The sequence below is a fragment of the Astyanax mexicanus genome, chromosome 18 (assembly GCF_023375975.1).
Source record: "Astyanax mexicanus isolate ESR-SI-001 chromosome 18, AstMex3_surface, whole genome shotgun sequence".
Taxonomy (NCBI): Eukaryota; Metazoa; Chordata; class Actinopteri; order Characiformes; family Acestrorhamphidae; genus Astyanax; species Astyanax mexicanus.
This window is the reverse complement of record NC_064425.1, coordinates 45,540,456-45,565,369: the sequence shown is the minus strand read 5'-3', so window position 1 is coordinate 45,565,369 and position 24,914 is coordinate 45,540,456. Positions and strand designations below refer to the sequence as shown.

General features: G+C 36.6%; 2 protein-coding genes across 7 annotated transcripts in view; both read right to left on the bottom strand.

The window, feature by feature from the left end:
• Positions 1-3,398, bottom strand: part of dclk1b (doublecortin-like kinase 1b) — a 55,497-nt gene extending 52,099 nt beyond the window's left edge. For both annotated transcript variants that reach the window (XM_007258528.4, XM_007258529.4), the window contains exons 1-2: positions 2,980-3,398; positions 1,633-1,973 (exon numbers count right to left, since the gene is read on the bottom strand). In XM_007258528.4, coding sequence (XP_007258590.3) covers positions 1,633-1,973; positions 2,980-3,337 — 699 coding nt within the window. In that variant the 5' untranslated portion in view covers positions 3,338-3,398. The remainder of the gene's footprint in view (positions 1-1,632; positions 1,974-2,979) is intronic.
• Positions 3,399-6,655: 3,257 nt separating this feature from the next.
• Positions 6,656-24,561, bottom strand: spartb (spartin b). 5 transcript variants are annotated; one of them, XM_022668758.2, is made up of 9 exons: positions 24,425-24,561; positions 22,200-23,029; positions 17,133-17,387; positions 14,271-14,421; positions 12,979-13,173; positions 12,284-12,442; positions 11,443-11,533; positions 10,998-11,052; positions 9,420-9,505 (listed from the first exon to the last, which is right to left on the bottom strand). In XM_022668758.2, exons 2-8 carry the CDS (start codon positions 23,025-23,027, stop codon positions 11,022-11,024), a joined length of 1,710 nt encoding a protein of 569 aa, XP_022524479.2. In that variant the 5' UTR covers positions 23,028-23,029; positions 24,425-24,561; the 3' UTR covers positions 9,420-9,505; positions 10,998-11,021. The 5 variants fall into 5 exon arrangements, with proteins under 5 accessions (XP_007258593.3, XP_007258595.3, XP_022524479.2 ...); XM_007258531.4 differs by lacking the exon at positions 10,998-11,052 and having other exon boundaries at positions 6,656-9,505; XM_007258533.4 differs by lacking the exon at positions 10,998-11,052 and having other exon boundaries at positions 6,656-9,505; positions 17,190-17,387.
• Positions 24,562-24,914: the final 353 nt, after the last annotated feature.

Below are 24,914 nucleotides of genomic sequence, written 5' to 3'. Positions count from 1 at the left end.
GAACAGATATTATAAGGCATTGTAAGCACTTTCTTTATGAACCCTTATACTTGTAGATTATAATGTGTATAATGAATGTCACTGTAAGTACTTATGAGTAATTATACAGGCTTATTACAGTCATTATAAGGTGTTATGCATGTCATATAATGCATTATGAATGCATATATAATGCATTATAAATACAGGGTTCATAGGACATGTTACCCAGAGTTTTTACCCAGTTTTACGCTGCTTTGTGGTATAAATAATAAAAAGCACGGGTCGTCTTTTATAGCTATTTGTGGATGTGTTGGTTATGTAAGTGACAGTCGAACACAAAGGTATTGAAAGCTGAATGGAAGCAGCCAATACTAAAATAAATAAATAAATGCACTCAGTCATGCTAAAACAGGGTCACCATTTAACTGCAGCTCAATAAATGCACCAAGCACACGAGCTGTAAAGATGCTCATGATCTAATTATATAGATTTTGGAAAGTTTAATAGGTTTAATAGAAGGTTTATCCAATCGTGATCCTGATAATCTATTACCCTGTGAGTTCAGGTCCAACAAACATAATTTTTAAAAGCCCCTAGATCAGATCATTTACCTAGATCAGGTGTGTTATGGCACATGTCCTCTGTATGGTACACTACTTTACTCTACTCATGTTTTGGTATTTAGTACCTTGGATCATTTTCCACAACCATATAGAAGTTTTATCTTGTAGACTTATCTGAAACACGGTCTTGCTGTGGTGTTAGCTGTTGACCGCAACCGGTAACTAAGTTAAGCAAAGCTAAGATAAGTAAACAAAACTGTAATTCTAAAAAAAACAACATTTTCTTTTAAAGTTAAATGAGTTCTAGATGTTAATCTACACAGATATTTCTCCTGAAAATTGTGTATTTGGATGAGTAAAGCGCTTCTGTTTATTTACAGTAAGCTTAGATTTCCAGATTTCCACTAAGGCTAGGTGCAGCAGCATTAGCATAAGTGGCTAATCAATAGTGCTACACCGAGGAACCCTGAGTGTTCTGGTGTAATCCAGGGCGATATTAGCTAGCAGTTCGTCCCGTGTAGTTTGTTTTAACAAGGTAAACACGCTAAAGACTAAAGTCTGATATACTCACCTCTAAATGGAGAAAGAGCTAGCTTTTTACAGAATTATAGAATGGAATCACTTATAGAATCCATACATATTATATAGGCATACTGTCCATTTTTGGAAAAGTTAAAGAATGTTAAGTGTGCCTTATAGTGCAAAAAAAATGGTACTGTATGACTGAACTGAACTTAAATGTGTGTACAAAGCATGTACAATGTTTACTTAGGCATTAAACAATCTGAACTTTGTATTTGATCATTTTCCAGTATAAAATAATGCAAGTTTGAAGGTATTGTAGCCACTAGGGCTGGACGATATGGCCCTAAATTAATATCTCATTATTTCATAGTATTTTCACAATAACGATACTCTCAGCGACATGACAAAAAACTACTTACTACTTAATACTACTAACGATACGAAATGGCACAGCCACAAATCCCTGCACTCGGTAATGCCGTATACCACGTATACATATTTTAACACGCTCTCGAACTTCTCAAAAACTCTACACATGGACTCAACCACTGTAAGAACTCACCAGTTTGCCGTCCACCGTGTAGAGCCGCTTGACCGCTCCCGTGTCCAGCTTGATGGCGTCAGTGATGTCACTCAGGACCTGCTCGAAGGTGTGGGCCGTCTTCTTATTGAGGAGGATCCGCACAGCTTTACGAGGCTTAACCCCGCTGCGGATGATGGTCACCAGCTTGGGCCGGATGAAGTCCTTGCTCTCCTTGGCATCCAGAGAGCATGCCTTGGTGCTGGCAAGCGAGGACGGAGCTCGGGAGGACGCGGTGGTCTTCACCGACCAGTTGGGATTGACGTTCTTGGTGTAGTCCAGCTTCTTATAGGGCTCTATTGATCCACACACATAGCTCTCACCTGTCAGGAGAACAGCAGCATGTGATTAAAGGCTCTTTTTGAGGGTAAAGAGAAACACGAGCAAGAAAACACAGACGTTTCTCCATCACTGAGCAGTGAGGTGTCTGATGGGAAATCTGAGGTGGTGATGATAAAGCAGCACAATGGCTTAAGAGACCATTCCGTCAAGGTTAATCACCCTGTTGAGACCAAAACCGGCTGTCTCTCTCTCATTTCTACATTCACCGTGGCTTTAAAAGCACTCCAGGTCTGAGCATGAATGGACGGCTGGGTTAAATGTTCCTCTGAAATACTCCTCTTAAATGCAAATGCAAAACAAAGCTCATTCAATAGGGCATCTGCGTCTTTAATGGCTTTAAATTCTTTCATTTATTAGTTTATACAATGCATGTGCACACATGCATATTAATGTAGTGTGTGGTGGGGTTGTAATATTGTGGTATTTATTAAATATTTATGAGCAGATTTAAAAGGGTGTGAGTAGGGTAGAGTGGGGCACAATTATATGTTTGAATAATTTCAAGGTAAACATGCATTTGGTAAATTTTCTTATTCTTATCTTATCCTTAATAAAAAAGACCATTTTTAATATCACAAAAGTAACTTTCGGCATCATAAGAACTGATTAAATTTTAATAATTCATTTTTTTTATATACTATATGCAGTAAAGTATTGGGACACCCGCTAATTTTTAATTGTTTGCTAAAAATATAAAACCCTTTTTTTATATAATATATGATTCTGCAGTTTTTTTTTTACAATTGTAAAATTGCTTTTTTCAGTTTTTAATTGATTTGTTTTCCCTTTAAAACTCTGCCAGTTTACAGTTTGACCTGTGTTTGACCAGTAGAGTGTGTGTGTCTGTTTTCTACACTGAAAGCTATACACAATAACCCAAATTACTGAGCAGCAAAGGACAAAAACAATAGTTTAGCATTTGGAATAAGTAAAAAGGCAGAAAAATGTAGAAATAATAATCATAAACAACCTGTTCTTTAACTTTACCTTCCTCCAGCTGCTCCATGCTGGTGATCTTGGAGACCCCGTCGATGGAGTAGAGGGTGCGGACCCCCTGCGGGAGGTTGACGTTGTCGGACAGGGAGCGGGTGAGGTCGGCCAGCAGGGCGTCGAATGATCTGAACCGGTCCTGGGAGATGGCGTAGACGATGCCTTTAAAGTAGCGGTCTCCGTTACGGTAGAACCGCACCTTCTTGGCCTTCTTCTCGGTGCTGAGGGCCTGCAGGGTGCGGGTGCGGTACAGGCTGCAGTGGGCGCTGTGCGTGGGGCTCGGCAGCCCGTTGGCCCGGGACGCCCTCGAGGACCTTAGAGCTTTGTCCCGTTCATCAAAATGTTCCAGCTCCATTCTGACCAATCGGTTGTGCTTCTGTGAGAATCGAGGTGGAGGAGAGAAAACAGAAAACAGTGGGTTTAAAGTAACATTAGAATTAATGAGCTATAATAATAAACCTGCTGAGAAATTCAGCTCCAAATTGGGAGGTGAATCTTAAAGGAGTTTACAGCATCTATGTTTCAATAGGAATATTAATATTTAATGTACGTATCAATTGTTTTTGATAGTTTTGAGTTTGCCACTGTTGCCACTATGACTGTGGTGTTTTCCCATAACCTCCAATGAAAGACGAGTATCTCCAAACAGCAACTTTACAGGAGGAAAAGAAAAAACCTTCTAAACTTTCAATAGAAATCCATGTAAAAAGAGTTTATTTCAGGCCATTTTGGAGAATTTCTATTGGCCCAATCATAAGGACATTTTGACACAGTGTAAGAGACAGTTTTTGTGTTCAAATTATGTAGTAAACTAAAAATCGACAAAAATTGAGATGTTTGTTTTTCATTGGACAGCGACGATAAGATGCTTGAACATGCATATCTGTAAAGCTGCTTTGTGGCAATATTTGTTGTAAAAAGCCCTGTATAAATAAAATTTTATTTGACTCAATTAAAACACTATCATCTAAATGATGCAATGTATCACAATATCAATATATTGTCCCACCCCTACCTTATATTCTACAATCTAACCAATTTGACCACATTACACTGAACCAACAGCAGGGAAAACACACATAATAACATCCCTGCGTGTTTGAATGTCATCAATCATTAGTTATTATAAAGAATCAACATATATATACAGCTCTGGAAAGAATTAAAAAAGAGCACTTCAGTTTCTGAATCAGTTTCTCTGATTTTGCTATTTATAGGTTTATGTTTGAATAAAATGAACATTGTTGTTTTATTCTATAAACTACAGACAACATTTCTCCCAAATTACAAATAAAATATTCTTATTTAGAGCATTTATTTACAGAAAATGAGAAATGACTGAAATAACAAAAAAGATGCAGAGCTTTCAGACCTCAAATAATGCAAAGAAAACAAGTTCATATTCATAAAGTTTTAAGAGTTCAGAAATAATCAATATTTGGTGGAATAACCCTGAACATGCAGCTTGGCATCATGTTCTCCTCCACCAGTTTTACACACTGCTTTTGGATAACTTTATGCTGCTTTACTCCTGGTGCGAAAAATCAAGCAGTTCAGTTTGGTCTTGATTATAATGCAAAGGTTTTCAATTTAAAAAATCTAATAATCTTATAACAAATTATTTTTTTCTAGAGCTGTATAGTCTATAATTCTATTCTCCTTTAATTCCCACAGCTGGGACTGCACTGCTGTGGGTATAAAAATGCTGATTATTCATATTTCAGATATTCCAGAGCAAAAATGCTTAATATCAGAAGATCAAAGGGAGTCTGAGGGAGGAGGAACACCAGACATGAAGAACATGGTAGGTAGTCTAATGCCATGCAACACACACACACACATTTACTATATACACACACACACACACACACTCCCCACTGATAATACAATATGCAATGCAATATCCAGCCTTATACCTACACAAGGATGCAAACCTCGTATCTCCCCATTCAGAAGTTGAACTGAAACACACCCCTGTTATAAAAAAAATCACAGGGAGGATAGGAGGACACACACACACACACACACACAAACCCACTCTCTCAGACTGCTGCACCTGATCTGCTCCAGACATCACACACACACACACACACACACACACACACACACACACACACACACACACACAAAACACACACACACACACACACACCAGGAGAAAGGGAGGTTTAGACTCACCCTGCATGCACGCGGTTCTGAGCTGCAGTATCAGTGGGCTTGGTCAGGTCCAGTCTGGCGGAGTGATGATGAAGATGATGATAGTGATGATGATGAAGGTGATGAAGATTGGGGTTGATCAGTCAGTCAGGGACATGCTGCTGCTGCTCGCCGGGGTTTGGCTGGATGAGGCCGTTCATGTGGTGGTGGAGCCTTTGTGCCCTGCAGGCTTCTCCAGGAGGAGGAGGAGGAGGAGGAGGAAGAGGAGGATGGGCTGCAGCTGGTGTCTCCCCCTCGCGCTCATTTGCATAACTCCATCCCCCCAGTTTTAACTCAGCCCTCCTCCTGCTGCACTTCCCTGCTCCACCACCAGAGAGCAGAAACAGTCTTTACTGAGGAACCCACATTAAACCAATGGCTTTAAATGAACTGGATACAGCAGTGTTTAATGGTGCTTTCACACCTGTAGTTGTGAAAGTTTCTATAATCCGGATCAGTTGATGAGTTGTTTGGTTCGGTTTCACACAGGCATAAAAACCTAAACACTCCAAAATGCAAAACCAATCATAGTCTGTGTATAGCTGGACAGAGCATCGTGTCTCTAAAGTGAAGCCACCACAGGTCGGGCGCCCCCTGCTGTTCGGTTGCAGAAAGCTGTCCATCCCCATAGGTTTCGAAACAGGCAAAACAGAACAACTTTCAATCACGCTTTTTTCTAATATACTGTAATTCTACCTCCTTTATTTAAATGCAGCAGATAGCGTAACCTCTGCTTATATTGTTCATTTTTTCAATTTCTGCGCTTTTATTAAACACAGTGTTATTACTGGGGCGTGCAGCGCAGATGTACATGTACATGTAACAGAGTTGCACGATTGCGAGCAGTAAACGCTGCACATACCACGCTCAGTGTGTAAACAGCATGGAGCAGCAGAGAGAGCGTTTGTTCATAACTGTGGTAATTAGCGTTATATCAGACTCATATATTAAATCTCGTAATATTTACGACCTTATTTTTGGCCAATAGGAAATACGTAAGTTGGATGTTTTTTTTTTTTGTTTTTTTTTTGTGGGGCTTAGCTGTTCAATTTAGGTCATATATCTATATATATATATTTTTTTTATCTACACAAAGTGAGTGCAGATTGCTGCTTTACATTTATTGAGTACATTCTATATGTTACTTTTCTACAGTCTACAATAGAATTTAATTGAAAAATGTTCTGCGTGTGTGTGTGCGCCTGGTGTGGAACATAAATAAACAGTTATAGTTTATATATTTCAGTGTAGTCCATAATAAAAATAAAAATATTAAATAAACAAACAAACAAAGAACAGGGTTAGGAATAACCCGACTGCCCCATGAATAAAGAACGGAAACGTTAAAAAACACACCAAAAAAACTTGCTGAATGTACTACATTCATGCTGTCACTAGATGGCGCTACTGTAACTATATATATATATGTTTAAAAGGAAAAAAACCACACCCATTATAATAACACACTCACATACAATCAGTGTTTAAAATTAAGGTTTATTTGGTCAAATAATAATATTTAATATGTACCTGTGTTAGATAAAATCCTTTAAAACACATGAAAGTTAGATCTGATGTTCCCATATTAGTGACAACAGGGACAGAACACATTCAAAAGAGTAGTACTGACATTTATCAGATATCTCCAACAAACATTCTCATAATCACGGTCCAATTACAGTCTACACTAAACCAGCAGCCTGTATATTTCTGCAGCTCTGCTGGTTTTCCTTTCAAACCAGACAAGTAAACATAGTTTACTATTAGAAAGAGGGTTTAAACTGATTGCAGCTTTTTAAACTGTTTAAAATGAACACAAATGTGGGATTTATTAAGGTCTTGAGGTCATAAAGAATGAAATAACCATTTATAAATTATTTATTCACTATATATAAGGATTTATACATTATTTTAAAAACCAGGGTTATTCCACCAAATATTGATTATTTCTGAACTCTTAAAACTTTATGAATATGAACTTGTTTTCTTTGCATTATTTGAGGTCTGAAAGCTCTGCATCTTTTTTGTTATATCAGTCATTTCTCATTTTCTGTAAATAAACGCTCTAAATGAGAATATTTTTATTTGGAATTTGGGAGAAATGTTGTCTGTAGTTTATAGAATAAAACAACAATGTTCATTTTACTCAAACATAAACCTGTAAATACATTTATAAATGTATAACTAAGAGTTCATTTATCAAAAAAGACCTGAAAAAAATCCCTCAATTTGTGTTCTTGCGTAAAAAAAAGTTATTAAACTGATAAATCTTTAAACTCCATTATAATCTTGTTTGGCAGCTCTTTTAGGAAGCCTGTTTATAGAGAATGTGGTTAAAATTTTACAGAATGTGACAAAATCTCACATCCCCAGCTGATTTACTGAAAAAAAAAATGAACATTTTAAAACATCTTTCTGACTTTCTTTTAAGAACAGCTTCTTCTCAGTTCAGTATTACAGTCAGCTTATTAATCAAAATACTCCCAAAATTCACAATATTTTAATTCCTGTCATTTTACAAAGAACATAATCTGAGAATAAAGCCGACACACACTTCTGACACTGGAATAACTGCATAGTTAAATAATGTTAGAACAGGATAATCTCTTTCTTTCACAGCATTAAAGCAGTTTCTAAACCCTGAACCTGCTCTTAAAATAACCAACAACTAAAATGTGCCTTCTTTCTTTTTCTTCTTGCCTTTCTTTAAAAAAAGACACAGTATATTATATCCTGCGTTGTTCTAATAGTTAAAGTGCTTAAAAATAAAAGCATAAAAAGAGAATCTTTCAAAAACAATGCAAGCAAACTAGTCAGCAAATATAGACATTTTATCATAAATAGACAGACATTAGCATTTAAACAGACAATCTAGTGCAGCATTTAGACACAATAGATTTTTTAAAACAACAACAGTAGTACTAATATTAAGGCTCTATGTAATTTAAACATAGTAAAACTTTGGCTTTTATACCTCTGATTTTTGGTGTTCGTCTATAAGGGACAGTACAAATTAAATAAAAATTCTAAATAACCGAATTTTGATAAATTACTACGTATCAGTGGGCAGAAATGCTCCTTCACACCAGAGAGGAATAAATGTTCTTATAATTTCACTCAGAGCTGGTGTGAAATAAGGCGTAAGGTAGTAGACCCAAAGTATACTCTTAAAAATAAAAGTTCTTCGTAAATTAGAAATGGACTCATCAGCGTTTTTAGGACTAGTTTGTAGTTGTTTGATCGGCGAAACAGATTGAGAACAGAATTGAATAGCTCAAGATAAAGAAAAAAAAATCAAGATTTACCTTACTAATTTGGAATCAACCACATTAAAACAAAGAGCACCAGCAGTGAAAGTCAATATCATCACTTAAAACTAATTTTAGTCCTTTTGGTGGTGGTGAAAAGTGGTCTGCACCGTTTGTCTTCTCGTTCTGTGTGGTTAGTGGTTTTTATTAGCTCTGCTGTGTTCTAATACTCACTGTATAAGAACTTACTAACTTGTTTACTGTGTTGAGTGATGCACTCTCAAGGGTGAAATCCTGTTAGTGGGAGTATAATTCATATTCTCCCACTGGAAATAACTAATCGTTTGTCATCTTTGTTGCCATTCGCCAGTATGAATGCAAGGTAAGTGTCTAGAATTTTTAGGTATAGACAATCTTTGCTAAATGTAAATGTTCTCTTCACACATCTTTTCACACAATTTTTTTTCAGTGTCAAATCAACACTTTTAGTATTCAATTAAAACTTTAGCGTACTTTATACTTATTTATGGAACAAGTTATTATATGGCATCGCTTAAAGAATCCTGTGAAGCACCTTTATTTTTAAGAGTTTGGACCCAAGGTCTCATTTATAGGCAGCATGTTAGTACATATGTACAGTAAAAGTTGAATTTAACGATTATCTTCTTTTTAATCTTCAGTATCACACAGATCTGTCAGTACTGTGGTGGTTAAATCTGTTAAATATGTAAATCTATAACAATACTATAACAAACAGTGCTTGTCTAAGCAAGATCCTTTTTCATTTCATACTTTTCATTATTATAATTATGAACTTTTCCCTGCAGAACACCTGAAGAAGCAGAAGCATGTCGAGTGCTGCAGCTTATTTTTGGTCCTTGGGTTTCTCCTGTTTCTTCTCCTGGTCTCCCGGGCTTTCCTCCACCCTGTAGTCCTTCAGGATGGCGTGAGCCGTTTCTTTACCCGTCTTTTTCACCATTGCTTTGATCCCCAGGTTGTCGATGTTGAAGGCAGTGACGCCCATGTTTATGGCGGAGTTTACGGCATGATCTGTAGCCTGACCTGCTGCCGCCCCGTACCTTCACAGACAGTTCAGTTTAGGTAAAAACGAAACTGATCAAAATCATTCTAAATTAACAGGAGCAAAGTGGGAGAGTGTAAATCTGTGATAAGAACAGTATTATTAATATTGCATGCAAAGCAGTTAAGCCCACAACAGTGCAAGGGTTCATGTATGGCTTTGGAGAAATGCATGCATCATTAAAAATCAATAAAACAAATTAACAAATTTACTTTCAAATTTATTTTCACATTATGAGATGCACTCAAAATCCTTTAATTAATCAGTTGGGTATTAAGGAGAAGTAAAGCCACTCCGCTGAAGCACAGCGTTATAAGGGTGAGATTTCAGTGAAGTTTCATTAAAAATAAATAAAATTAATGATTTACCTTATTTCTCGTATTATAAGATGCACTTAAAACCCTTTAATTTTCCCAAAAATTGACAGTGCGTCTTCCTCTTGGATTTAAAATAGTTCCATTGCTGCTCTGTTTGTTTGTAGCTGCGCTGTTTGGTTTGTAAGCGCTGCATCGTTGCTAGGTTACCAGTATGAGGCGGAGTAATACATGGAGAGCTTCAGTTACAGTGCATTACCGGCTGATAACGGTACTCATAGAACGCCTCTTAGCCAATCACGTTGCAGTGTCGGAACTAGCTGTGGTATAATATTCGATTAATGTAATAGTCAGTCTGGAATATGTAGCACGTGTGTATTTAAAAGCATAGCTTGAAAATATGACTTTATAGTGCAAACAATCATTAACTTCTGTTTCAACGATAATTATTATTATTATAACAGTAGCTGAAGGGCAAGAATAGGGGAAAAAGTTAAGAGTGGTCCTTAATTCACTGAAATACAGATCAGTGTGTTCAGCTGCAAAGAAAACAGGGATGCATCCGATCATCAGTACATTCAATTACAGCTATTAGATTAGATGCAAATGCACCAGCTGTGAATTACGAACCCAATGAGCCCAAGCAATGCGTCAGACTGTTAATCAGGGATTAAGAGCTTTAAAACAGCATAGCTACTTTTTCTCATTTGGGGGCTCTAAGATGTTCTCTAGACCCCTAAATCTGTGAACAAATAGAGGGAAGAGAGGGTGAGTTTGCTGTTTTGTTTTGATTGAAAAATATGTGTGCAGTGCAGGTGAAACAGTGAGTGCGGTTATATGCACTTCATAATCAGAAAACTGCAGAATATCAGAGTTAGTCAAGTAGAAAAATAGAATATCATCAAAAAGTTCAATTGAAAAATGAATTTTTTATATTTTATCGATTCATTACACACAGAGTGATCTATTTGAAGCGTTTATTTCAGGGCTCTTAACGTTTAAGCGTTAATGCACATGATTAATTTGGAATTAGTAATGCGCTATTTTTTTTTTTTTTTGCACTATTAATTACGGCACCAAATTTGACCCCAACTTCCGTCAAGAATCTGATACTTATTTTTAATTGAGCTTAATTGATTACATCTAGAGTCAAAGGCTCATCTTGCTCCGTCCTACCTGGAGAGAAATGAGCACAGCACTTTATCTGAGGAGCTCCTGCTGCTGTTCCTCACTGTACGAGTGTTTTTATTCGAGTACAATTGAAAAACAACAGCAAACAGCAATTAATCACTCAGAAAACAGACCCTTTTAAATATATTATTACTGTAGCTTGAATAATAATTTTAATCTGTGATATACATTTTTGGTCATACCGCTCAGCACTACCTTAATTCAGAAATAGAGTACGGTGTTTACATGGTTACATGACTAATCAGATATCTACAGAAATCTGATTATGAACTGATTTTTGAGTGCATGTAACGTGTGGAGCTAGCAAAAGAACAGTAATGCTAAACAGCATTTAAACACACATACTAGTAGTAATATTAAGAGTCATTAATATCATATATTATCAATCTAATATAAGATAATATGCAACATTTATTGAGAAGTTACTCACTTATGTTTTACAGTGTTGACCGTTTCTGTCGCAGCGCTCGTCGCAATGTTTTTAGCTGCAGATTCCAAGCCTGTCCACATAGTTGCAAATCCTGCATAATATCAGATTAGAAAACATAAAATTTAGATATTATAGCACTTGTGTGTACATAGGGACGAATGACCTTATATAGAACACATAAGCTTTACACTCTACATGCCAAAAATCATGGGACTGCTTTAGGTTCATAGCAAGGTGTCGTGAACATTTAATAAGGGAGAATCCAAATGTTGTCCATCATTCTTTAGCTTCTGTAGGACATGATAAAATTCAGGGGACACATTACTTTTTTAACTATCCCAAGACTTTTGGCATGTTAGTGTATTTAATGCAGGTACTTCCTTAAATAAATAAAAATAGATTAAATCAACTAATGACAGTAATAAACATTGTTAAATAATGTCTCAACTTAAAACTAATTTACACTAGTTAAGACATTATTAAACATTACTCAATTTTAATGCGCAAGAATGTTGTAAATAATAATGAATTAAGACATTAAAAACATAAAAAATTGTAATTATTAATAATGATTAACTTACGTCAATTAATAACTAGTTGATACATTCTGTTCCAGTAATTGTACTCTTATTGTAAAGTATTGCCATAAAAGTTAATAAAACTCTCAATTGTCCAATTGCAGATTGCAGAATCTTAAAACAGGAAGTATCCTCAGTGCACAAAATGCTCCAAAATAGGACATTTTTTTAAACTAAATTCGACTAAAAATAAAAAATATATAATACAAAAGAAAGGATAATAATGAAAAAAAAAAAATGTAAAGCAATAATTAAAATTTCACCTTGAACCCCACTCGCAGCAACAACCATAGCACCGTCAATATTCGAGCGTCCATCCTTGTCTTTTTTCATGGAGTCTGGAAGCAGTTTACCCCCGTGTTTCTTCACATGTGGAGCCAGCTCTCGACCCACATGACCGGCAACCGTGCAAAGACCATCCACTGCAACAATATACAATGAAAATCATACACAAATACAACCAGTGCAAATAAAACAACAAACTATTAAAATATATTGTGATACAATTATACCACAGTTAGTTCCGACCCTGCAATGTGATTGGCTGAGAGGAGTTCTATTAGTACCGTTATCAGCCGGTAATGCACTGTAACCGAAGCTCTCCATGAACGTATTACTCCACCCACGTATTGTACAAGGTAACCTAGCAACGATGCAGCGCTTACAAGCCAAACAGCGCAGCTACAAACAGAGCAGCAATAGAACTATTTTAAAAGGCGGAGTGTTTATTATTGCTTAATACTAATACCAATAATTATGTCTGACCATTATCTAAAATCAAAATAGCTGACAAACTCTGAGCACATTGATTAATTATCCACAGGGCAGGCTAAAAAAAGCAAAAGATCCTTTGTGTGGCATCCAACTAATTTGGTGCACTCCAAGAACTCAGTTTCCCAGAAGCTCTAACTGCGCAGTAACAGATATCAGGCTTCATCAGTAGTGACGAAGCTTTTACCTAGAAACTGGCTGACTTTCACGGCTCCTCCAGTGGCCTGCTTCGCTACGTGGAGTCCTCTGGTGACAGTGGGGCTGACTTGTGTTGGTCTGTCCTCAGGGGTGATGTGTTCCCTCAGTTTGGACGCTCCTTTATGGATGGCCTTCCCTGTGTACTCAGCCCCCTTCACTAATCCCCAGCTGAGCCAGGAAGCCCCTGATTGGGTGTTAAAACAATAAGAAGATCAGGAACATGAACTGCAGGAAGCTGTAAGAACAAATATCTGAAGACTGAAGGTTCAAATTTACTATATTCACTCCATTACATTAAAAAAAGAAAAGACAGAACATCAATAACAGCCTGCATTCTAAAAGGATGAAAAGAGGTTGCAAAAAAGCTCACATAAAAAAATATATCTATAAATCTTTTGATATACAGACCCATGCACATTTTGTAAAATGCATGAAATTCGTCCATAATAGAGTCCTTTAATATATTAAATTCAGAAAATGTCATTTTAAATGCAGCGTTTAAACTGTAAGGGGATTTCCACATCAGATTTAAACTGAAATGTAGCAAGAAACTGCACTAGGCCATAGCCTACATGGACAAAATTATTGGGAAACCTCTTTTGTAGTTAATGAACATGGAGAAGACCAGCAGACGACATGTCTCTCCAAACCATCACTGATTGGTGGAAACTTCACACTAGACCTCGAGCAGTTTGGACTGTGTGTTTCTCCACTCTTCCTCCAGACTCTGCTCCCTTAATTTACAAATGAAATGTAAAATTTACTGATAATCAGTGATGGTTTGGAGAGACATGCATCCCTTTGCTGACAACTTTTATGGCGATGAGGATTTTATTTTCCAGCAGGACTTGGCACACTTCCCACACTGACTGTGTACCAATTGGTCTTATATAATTTTCTAATTTTCTAAGATGCTGATTATTGGGTTTTCATTGGCTCTTAAAATAAATTACTCTGTGTGTAATACATCTATATAATATATGCATTTAATGTTTTTAGATGCACCTGTACCTTCCTTACAATCTTAATAGCTCTTGACTTTTTAGTATTTATTTTGTACAAACTGTATTGTTTAAATTCAGCTAATTTGCTATCCCTTTTCTGCTGTGACACTGAATTTCCACACTGTGGGACTAATAACGGATTGTCTTGTCTTGTCTTGTCTTGTCTAAATACAAATCAGTAATTGCGCTCTCACTTTAGCACTTAAAAACGTTATGCCACTATTTGCTGTGCAACGTAATGTGATGTAATGTCAGTTTTCTAAAGTATTAGACTTACCTGTAAGGATTCCATGAGCCACCTTCTCGCTCCACTCAGGAAGCACTTTGTCCTCGTCCCCCTCAGCAGCGCCCGGTTTCTCCAGCTCAGGTGGAGGCCCCATGGGCACCTTCTGACCCAGGTTAATAGTATCTGCTGCTCCATCTGATGCCTTAGAGAGGCAGGAGGGTATATAACAGTTAAAACAAAGCATTATTATATATTATGTATTATGAAAATGCTAGCCTGTGCACTCTCTAAAAGCAAATGATGATGGATGAGGACGAGTAAGTGAGGATAAGGCTGCACTGGGCATCTCTGTGGATAATGAGTTGGAAATTTTGATTTGCAAATGACAATTTCTAAATTCTTCATTTTCAAACAACAGTTCTTTGAGGCCTTTGTGCTCGTCTCACCACAGAGCCTATGTGCGGACAGGCAGCAGGCCGAGGGCTTTGGACAAAGAACTGTTATTACCAAAACAAAGCCAGTATTACTTTAAGATAAATAGTGACACTTGGTTCCAAACTGAATTGGAGCGGCATTGCTAAATAATTACTTAAGAATGTTTACGAAGCATTTTGCACATTCATTTAAAGAAGAATTGAATCAGGTGCATAGAAGTGCATAGAGTTGCAGCGGTAATCAGTTTCCAGGTATAACATGGTATAAGAATTGCGTGGTTATCATTGTAAACAGAAAATCTAACCATTTACGCTAACTCCATTTAACCCAGCTGTTAGCATTGCAGCTAACCTGCTATTCTAAGCTTTATCACACAAATTGATAAGAAAATCCTGAAGCTATGCACATAATATAGGGAAGGATAAGACTAACTCTACTTAACCTACTAAGTGGTCTCGGCCTGTCCACAAATACCTGTGAATAATCAAGCTCAGAACAAAAGTTAGCACTGCAGACAACCTGCTCCAAGTCTGCAGAGGCCTGTTGTTAACAGTGTGGCTAACCTTCGGTATAATCACAATAATACACTCGAGGTTCGTGCTATAACTTGTAATATTGGCACTGCTGTGCTGATTTACTCTATACTCAGCCTGTAGCCTCGTGTCTACGACTGCAGCACAGCCGTGCCAATATTACATGTTATAGCACTCCCTCTCGTGTATTATTGCTTAATTATAGCCCTTTAGTGTAAAATACGATACTGTGATATTTTCTAGGAATGTTATCATACCAAGAACATCTCATACCGCTGCAACCCCATACATCACCACATGTTTTTAAACAGAAAACACACTGGCAGGGTGACGCTCTGATTCAGTAATGATGATTCACGGTGAGCCACTGTTGTGCTTGACTCTCTTTTCATTCAGCCAAGTGAAAAGAGAACCAGAGTTCCTGTCACACTAAGAGCATTAAATGGGAAGCCTAATTCATTAGCACTTTCCTGCTCTGCTCTCAATCCCCAATTTGCCGCGCTGAAGCCGAACAACAGGAGAGTCTAACAGCTCAAAAGCAGAGCTAACTTCTACCCTGCACTGCCTTCAGGCCAGGGTGTGATGCTCCTCTGGTAAACGCAAGCAAAAGAAAGCTTTAAAATGTATTGGAAGCACCTATTGAACTGCCAAGTGCCTTATTCAGTCTACAGCATGAATCAATTGATTTGTTTCCTTTCAATTGATCGCTGTGATATTGTAATCACTTACATGTATTGTCATTACCTTCACACATATAAACTTCTCAGCGTGTTATTTTTTGTCAAGGAGTGTAATTACAAATATTAATTCAGATTTATCAATCCGTACTTCGTATGTATTGTCTTAACTACCTTGTAAATGAAGTTTAGCCGCAATGTACACAGAGTTTAAATATAGGTTTTGGATTCTTTCATTGCTAATGAAGATATTACATAGACTGATAATGCAAAGGCACTTGCCATTCAACAGTATTGCAATCTTAAGCCTCTTTAGTACCTGGTTAAATAAATCCCATAAATTCTCAAAAACACCTGAAATCTGGCAAAAAAGGCAAAGTGTTATTAAAGCATACAGATGCATTGATGGTAGGGCTGTCAGAATAAATATCACTGTTTAATTGACACCCATATTGCTGCAAGGGAATTAAAAATAGTTTATCCTGCTTTTATCTTAGTAACTATTTATTTTATGCAACTTAAATTAGCTGAATGTATATATTATAAGCGATGTTCACAAACAATTGGTCATATATTGAAATAATATAAATGAAAATATTTTTATTATGCATTTCTTTTAAGAATGTGTGATAATGTTCTTGTTTCGGTAAACAGCTAAATATATATATACAAGCAGACCTGAGCCGATATATGTATTTAAAGTACTTAAAGTATTCTAAAAGTAAGTCTAATTCAAAGTTACGAAGCTGTGTTAAATGTAAGTAAATATGAATAAAAACAGAATGCATTTATGTGCAAATCTTACATACTCACATTTTATTCATAATATTACGTAGAACACATTAGATGTTATGTGCAGCCTTTTGTTGCCCTTGTCCCAACTTTGTTGAAATAATATAAGTTGCTGTAATTACATTATAAATATATTATTAAATATCTTTTAATGAAACAATAAAAATCAAGACTTTTTTAAACATACAATATACATTCTATGTTCTACTGTAAATAAAATATGGATATATGAGATTTCTGACAGCCCTAAATCATCACATAAAATCACATGCATCCAAATCTCTGCATTGCATCTTTGATTACATGCAACACACTGAGCACACAATCACAGGTCATTAGTTATAACCAAGCAAAAGCATGTTATTAGCTTCCGTTAGTCTGTGTAAATATAGTGTGCTTAAATCCAGCAATCAGTTTACACCCCACGATTTCCATCCAGGCTGCAGAGATACCGTAATAACGTAGAGGTACCACACCTGTGGCCGAGCAGCGGATGACCTCTGGAGCTTTGGTGGTGGACCTGAGGAGCTCACCTGGACTCGCAGGTCCGTCATTTGGGACAGGAGGTCCTGGAAGTGCTCCCGCTCTGAGAGGGGCAGCTCTGAGGACAGAACTACCCCCACATACGAGCCCGGGGAGGGAGCCATCATATCAGGGAACATGTAGACTCCAGTGTTACACAGCAGGACCGGGGAATCCGTAGCCATCAGAGGATAAAGCCAGTCACACACCTGAAATCAAGGTAAAATGAGTTTCTCTCAAATTCCAAACAAAAATAATGTCATTTAGAGCATTTATTTGCAAAAAATTAGAAATGGCTGAAATAACAAAAAAGATGCAGAGCTTTCAGACCTCAAATAATGCAAAGAAAACAAGTTCATATTCATAAAGAGATTTTAAGAGTTTAGAAATTATTCCAATATTTGATGGAATAACCCTGGTCTTTAATCACAGTTTGTTTTCATGCATCTTGGCATCATGTTCTCCTCCACCAGTCTTACACACTGCTTTTGGATAACTTTATGATGCTTTACTCCTGGTGCAAAAATTCAAGCAGTTCAGTTTGGTGGTTTGATGGCTTGTAATCATCCATCTTCCTCTTGATTATATTCCAGAGGTTTTCAATTTGGTGAAATTTTTTATCTTTTCTTTTTTCTAGATCAGTACGTTCAATATTTTAGGTCCTATTTTAGCTATCTATAGGCAAGCCATTAAACGTGCATAGCTCAGCTTGATTTAGGGCAATGTTGAAACAACACATTATGCAGCCCTGGTTACTTCCATAAATATTTTCCTCAATAAAATGTCATGTATTGCTTACTTGCTCAAACATTCCTTAACTGCATCTCTATATCGTATCCTTGAATGCCTCCTCACTGCTCTAAACCAGGCCTGTGCTCCCAGAAGCCTCTAAACTTAAATAATTCATAACAGAAACACTCATTAGACTTGCGAATCAGCCTCAACACTGGGACTTTAATGTGAGCTGTTTGGTTAAAATAAACTGAAGAAGCTAAAAACATCTTAAAGAACCAAAATTAGGCTAAACCTTTTTAATTACACATAAATGAAACTCCAAAGACAAACTTATATAAAAGTCCTTAGAATGTAAAGGCCCAGAGTTTAAAGAGCCACTAAACCCTAAACCATATATATTTTTCATTAATAGCTGAAATGTATTCCCCCCTAAACCCATACATCACCCAGTGCCCCTCTGAAACTACCCCTCAGAAACTACCATTTTTGGCCTTTTTCAAATTTGAGCTGAGGGTGAAGTCAGCAAAAATCAGGGGGATAACTTTCCTTTTAATAAAACAAAATTAGGCTAAACTTTTTTTTTATTACATTTCTAGTAACACAATTTTATCTCAGAGGAAAGTGAATGAAACTCCATTATGGTGTGTGATAATATATATGAAGTAAGACAAGACAAAAACAACAAGCATAAGGTCTAGAGAGGAACAATAATCTGACATCTGAGGACGAGTCTGGAATTCCTCCAGCAGGCGAAGCATGAATCATGTGACCAGGCTGAAGTCTGAGTCACTTCAGTTGGACTGGCTCCATGTCACACCATTCATCTTATCCCATGACTTTACGGATTAAATCGGATTAAACTGAAGGACTGAAGGATGACTACTGAAGGATGCACTCTCTCAGTCTGATGACAGAATCACGTACAGTTTACTTTCACTGAATAAGTAAACGCACATTCTCTCTTTACCATCACAGAGCCTTTATTTGAAATTCAATTGAAACTGCTGGGTATTAGGGGCACATAATAATGGCAGAATTATTTATACAAGTATCTTTATAACATGCTAATGAGCTGTTTTTAGAAAAACAATGGATAATACCAAGGCAAAATTATAAAAATTATTAGGGGCTCAGAGTGATCGCTGGTTTGAATCCTGTTCATGTAGCCTGGCATCAGCTGCTGGAGCCCCGAGAGTGCACAGTTGGCCTTGCTCTCTCTAGGTGGGTAGATGGCGCTCTTTCTCCTCATCACTCCTAGGGTGATGTGGGTTGGGTAATTGGCCATGTAAATATACAAAAAAATAAATAAATGAATAAATAAATAAAATAAAATATATATATATATATATATATATATATATATATAAATTATTGAGCTCATGTTACTATACTGTATGTTAGATTACAATAATTGTAATTATTGCGTCAGAACTACCTATGCATTACATTTACATGGGCTTTAATGGCTTTCCGTCATTATAAATCCATATGCATTAGTGTGTAGTCAGTCCCCTTTTGCAGCTCTAACAGCAGGTTTGGGCAAAAGTATTGGGGCACCTACACATGCTTTCATGCTAACCCATTCTAAACCTATATTAATATAGAATAGCATTTTAAAACAGCATTAATGAAGCTCTAAACTTATTGATCAGTGTTCTCATTTTCCATTAAATATACCTGCCCAATATTATTTATTGTACTTAAGTCCTGGATACACAATTGCATAATTAACATTATTACATGTCGGACCATTGATTTCTTGTGAAATCTGGTCAAAATTAATAATGATTAATAATATCATGTAATGTAAAGTGCCCTCATTTTTAAGAGAGCACTCTGAAATGTGTTATTAAGTTTGCACACATACAGTATTTATAGATTTTACAGATATATGACCACAAATGTGACATCCTAAATGGGTATTAAATGCTGTTTCCTCATCATATTTGTGTATATAACCACTGACCTCAAAAGGAAGGTTTTTCTAGGGTATTTCAAAATGTGTTCAAAATTCTGATGCAATTTGTTGGCAATAAGCAAAACAGGCAAAAGGTCATAAGATACTGCCCATCTCTGACCACAGAGCTGCAGCGTTTATAAAGGCCTTGCTTTCACCTTTAGGCCCTCAGGTGAGATCATACCTGGGGCTTTCCCAGGATGAGTTCACTCGGCATGGCACGGATTGAGGACAGTACAAACTCACATGATACAGAAGGACACCGGATGTAAGACTCATGACTCATTAACATTCAATATAACAACTGTTTGCTTCTCAAAGTGCCTCATAAACTAAACTAGCCCATTTAAATTAATTATAAATCAACATAACCTTTTATTACCTTACAATAATAAGCTTTGATTTAGTGAGATAACTGGAACTGGACCTCTAGTATTAATAGTCTATCATACTTTTAGCTATACTATACGGACAAAAGTATTTGGACACCTACACATAGGCCACTTACAATAACTGTCTATACAAAATAACTGTCTATATTATAATAAGACTATCTTAATACCACTGCTAATATAGAGCCATACACATGTATTTATCTACGATGCAGAAAAAATATATATATACAGCTCGGGGAAAAAAAAAAATAAGATTCACTTCAGTTTATTAATCAGTTTCTCAGATTTTGCTATTTATAGGTATGAGTAAAACATTAATGTTTGAGTAAAACATTGAGAACCATGTTGTTTTATTCTAGAAATGGCTGACATACCAAAAAAGTTGCAGAGCTTTCAAATCTCAAATAATGCAAAGAAAACAAGTTCATATTCATAAAGTTTTAGGAGTTCAGAAATCATCCTGTTTTTTAATCACAGTTTTCTTCATGCATCTTGGCATGTTCTCCTCCACCAGTCTTACACACTGCTTTTGGATAACTTTATGCTGCTTTACTCCTGGTGCAAAAATTCAAGCAGTTCAGTTTGGTTTGATGGCTTGTGATCATTCATCCTTTCCAATTTGGTAAAATCAAAGAAACTAATAGTTTTTAAATGGTCTCTTAAATTTTTCTGAAGCTGTATATATACATATATACACATATATGTATATATATTCTGTGTGTGTGTATATATATATATATATACATATATATATACATATATATATACATATATATATATATATATATATATATACATATATATATACATATATATATATATATATATATATATATATATATGTATATATATATATATATATACATATATATATATATATATATATATATATATATATATATATATATATATATATATATACACACACACAGAATTACAACTCCTCATTGCAGATCACTCAAACAAATCCTAAAGGCCTGAGAACAGTGAGTGCAGGCTCACATGACAGGTAGATAATGACAGGGCCTCATAAATGAAACCAGCCTGTTCTAAACGACTGCAATTCAATAGAACTGCCTTTTATTACCCTGAGATTCATTGTACCATGATTAAACAAGATAAGTGGACGTAGGCTTTGACTATCAACAGGTCACATATTAAAAGCTTTACTATGAATGAGTATTTAAATAAAGTGTTACATGATTAAAGAGAGATAAATAGAGCCCGGTAAGTACATAAAGGAGTATTTGTACTGAGCTGATATTAATATCAGCAGAAATGTTAGACTGAATCTAATCCAATTCTGTAGCACGTCTGAAAGGCTGAAACAGCTGATATTAAGTGTGTATATCTTCCTGTGTTGAAGTGTTTGAGCCTGATAACATATTTTTAGATGATCATTTTCAATATTTTGATTAATACAACTTATTTTATTGTAGAAGAATTATGTTTTAAAAAAGTGTCGTCATGTGTTTATTTGGATGAGTAAAGCGCTTCTGTTCATTTACAGTAACCTTAGATTTCCAGATTTCCACTAAGGCTAGGTGCAGCAGATTTAGCATTAGGATTAGCGGCTAACTGCTAGTGCTAGCAGTTTGGAAGCACTAACGCTAATATTACTCTGTACTCCTTATTCATAAATAGGGAGCACCGGATTATAAGGTGCATTGACAATTATGGTGAAATTTAAAGGATTTTAAATTAGTTTCTCAGGATTAGTTCTCTGGGGATTCTGAGGTAATTTTCTCTTTTATGGGTTTTTTTTATCCTGTGTGATTTTATTCCCGTCCAGAACGAACATAAACGTGTTTTTCTCAGACGTCCTCTGAGAAAATTACAGACTGAATTATCTACTGTTTTTCTCTGAACTCACAGAAAAACTCATGAACTCATGAGGGTCCAAAATTGTGATTTTTCAATGTGTAACTTCTTACCTGCAGAAAGGCAGGAGGTCTGCCAGGCACTCTTTCTGAGACCTCATTGGTGAATCGTACTATTCGCAGGTAGCCCGGATATGAAGGTGCGCTCACTTGTCCATCAGGGGTAACAAAGAAGATCTGCACCCCGTGGGGTAAGAAGAACAGTTCCTCTCCATCTTCCCCGAGGCTCTGAGGAGAAGGGGCGGAGTTGGACGTATGGCTGTAGAATTCATCACCGACCGCAGAAAGCTCACCTGAGGAGGTGCCGTAGCTAATACTGACATGTCCATCAGCAGCCTGGGGGGAGTAGGCTGGAGGCTGATCACAGGAGATCCGGTTCTGAGGCAGTGAAGGAGAAACGGGAGCTGCTCTGGGAGCTGATCCTCGAGCCGCTGAAGGCACCTCCCCTACAGCTCCTCCTGCAGGCGGGGCACTGGGGAACAGAGCCCGGGGTGGAACAGGCCTGTCTGGCCGGTCTTGAGGAAGTGAGGGGTAAATCTGTTGAGGAACAGATCCGTTTAAAGCAGGTGTAGCCGTGGAGCTCGAGCTGGTCTCCAGCACTGCTAGCCGTGTAGTGATGTTGTCTAGAGTCTCCTGCATCTTCTGCTGCATCTGCTGAGCCGATTCCCAGGAGGCGCCGAAACACTCCTCACCCCGGGAGGGGACGCTGAGTGCCCTGAGGAGGTGCTGACGGCCCTGTCGGTAAAACTCCAGAGCTTGTGCCTTGTGTCCCGCCTCATCCGCAGAGAGACCCTTGTTGATGCACTCGAAGGCCCGTTCATATCCATCCTTGATCACCTGGAGTCTGGCTCTGTCAAACGCATCCTGCTTCGCTTTCTCCATACCTGTGGAGGAAATGCAGAATTTAAAGTATTTATTTTTTTTTATTCTCTCTTTTAATTGGATTCATTTTTTTTATCATAAGAGATTTTTTTTACAGCTCTTCCCTGAAATCTATCGATTTTTTTTTTCTGAACTGATTTATTTGTGCAATGTTCAACAGTTTATTTTTTTTAACAGATCATAATTGTGTTACTTTTTTAGGTTGTATTCCTAACTGTACTGATTTTAGGGTGTTGAGGTCCAGTTTTTCCAAACTGTGTAAGTATCATACACACACTACTTTGTGCTGTAACGGTATGATTGTAGGGGTGTATGAAAAAAAATTAGAAAAAGATTTTTATGATTATGATTATGATTTTTTTAAACGAATAATAAGCAGCCGCAAAAAAGTGTCAAACATGAAAATAACTGTCACATAAAAGAGTTCTTTACAGGTTTCTGACAGAAGCCAATCTAGTCTATATATTAAGATTTACTCTAGCAGCTTCTATTTGTGAAGATGTACAATCTCCATTGTCCCATTTTGAAAACTACATTAAGACAGTAATCATTTTAATCAAATTAATCCAATTTACCTCTCAGCCCTACTGTAATACTGTATTAACTCTCAATAACAGAGCCAATCAATCAGTCAATGTATTTATATGTTGATCTTAACTGTTCTGAGTGGATAAAAAGTAAAGTGATGTGTAGAGGCTAATAGGGATTTTATCTTGCTGTACTTGCTGTAACTTTGTGAAGAAGAGTAATGTAATGTAATTTTAATCTTCTAAATGTCCTGTAAGTTACGTATGCAGTATGAAAATGAGTTAAAATACTGTAAAAAGTAACTTACTACAAATATCACACATTAACATGACATAAATTTTAAATTTAGATTAACCAAGGTAGTTTACACAGCAATTAATTCAATATACAAAATAAAAAAGCTATAATATATGTGATGTGTTTAGCTAACTAGCTCACCTTGGGTAAGCTAAGCTAACTGATAAGCTAACAAGTTAGCTAAGCTAACCTAGCTAACTTAACTAGCTAGTAAATACCTACAGTAGCTAGCTAAAACATAAGCAGCTGTCAAACTATCAAACAGCCGCACTTACTGAAAGCTTAAACGACTAAATTCGGTTTATTAACAGTAGTATGGTTAAAGTTGAAAGTCTAAGACACACAAACTGGAATTCAATCTTTAAACAAACACACAATTTAATCGATATTGAGTTAAACTCTGTCTGACAGGCTGAGTCTCTCCCGCGCTGTCTTTACTCAGAGTTACCTCAGAATTAGCTTAGTTAGCTCAGTTAGTCAGGTTAGCTTAGCTCTAAATTAAAGCTGCGCACTTCGCGTTTCTCTACAGTAAAAGTTAGTTTATATATATTAGTAAATGAGCTGTAACTCACCGGGACCTGTCTGTAGCTCAGAACCGCAGAGAGGAGCTCGGTAATCCGGCTGTAGCAGCGCTGTGAGCTCGGGGTTCCGCAGCTGAAGGACTGGAGCTCTGCCCCGGTTTCAGACTGTACATATGTCAGCGCGGATAAACACAACGCCTGCGCATATTCGCTGATCTACAAATCATAGCGCTATAGCCATTACCTTATGGGTATAATATGTAGATCGCAGCCATAGAGCGCGATGTCAAATTAAAAGTTTAAGAAGAGTAAATTCAGATAGGAATAATATACATATCTGGAAAAGTTTCTCTGATTTTGCTATTTATAGGTTTATGTTTGAGTAAAATGAACATTGTTGTTTTATTCTATAAACTACGCACACGATTCTCCCAAATTCCAAACAAAAATCATTGTTATTTAGAGCATTTATTTGCAGAAAATGAGAAATGTGTGAAATAAAATATATATATATTTTTTCTTCCTGTGCATTAATTAACAG

What these genes read in the sequence shown, in the direction of transcription:
- spartb (XM_007258531.4), bottom strand. Translation starts at nt 23,027, where the DNA reads ATGGAGAAAGCGAAGCAGGATGCGTTTGACAGAGCCAGACTCCAGGTG. An exon ending in TGCTGCGAGTGGGGTTCAAG is followed by an intron (nt 11,534 to 12,283) that starts GTGAAATTTTAA and finishes GATATTATGCAG; the next exon opens with GATTTGCAACTATGTGGACA. An exon ending in GTCAACACTGTAAAACATAA is followed by an intron (nt 9,506 to 11,442) that starts GTGAGTAACTTC and finishes CTGTCTGTGAAG; the next exon opens with GTACGGGGCGGCAGCAGGTC.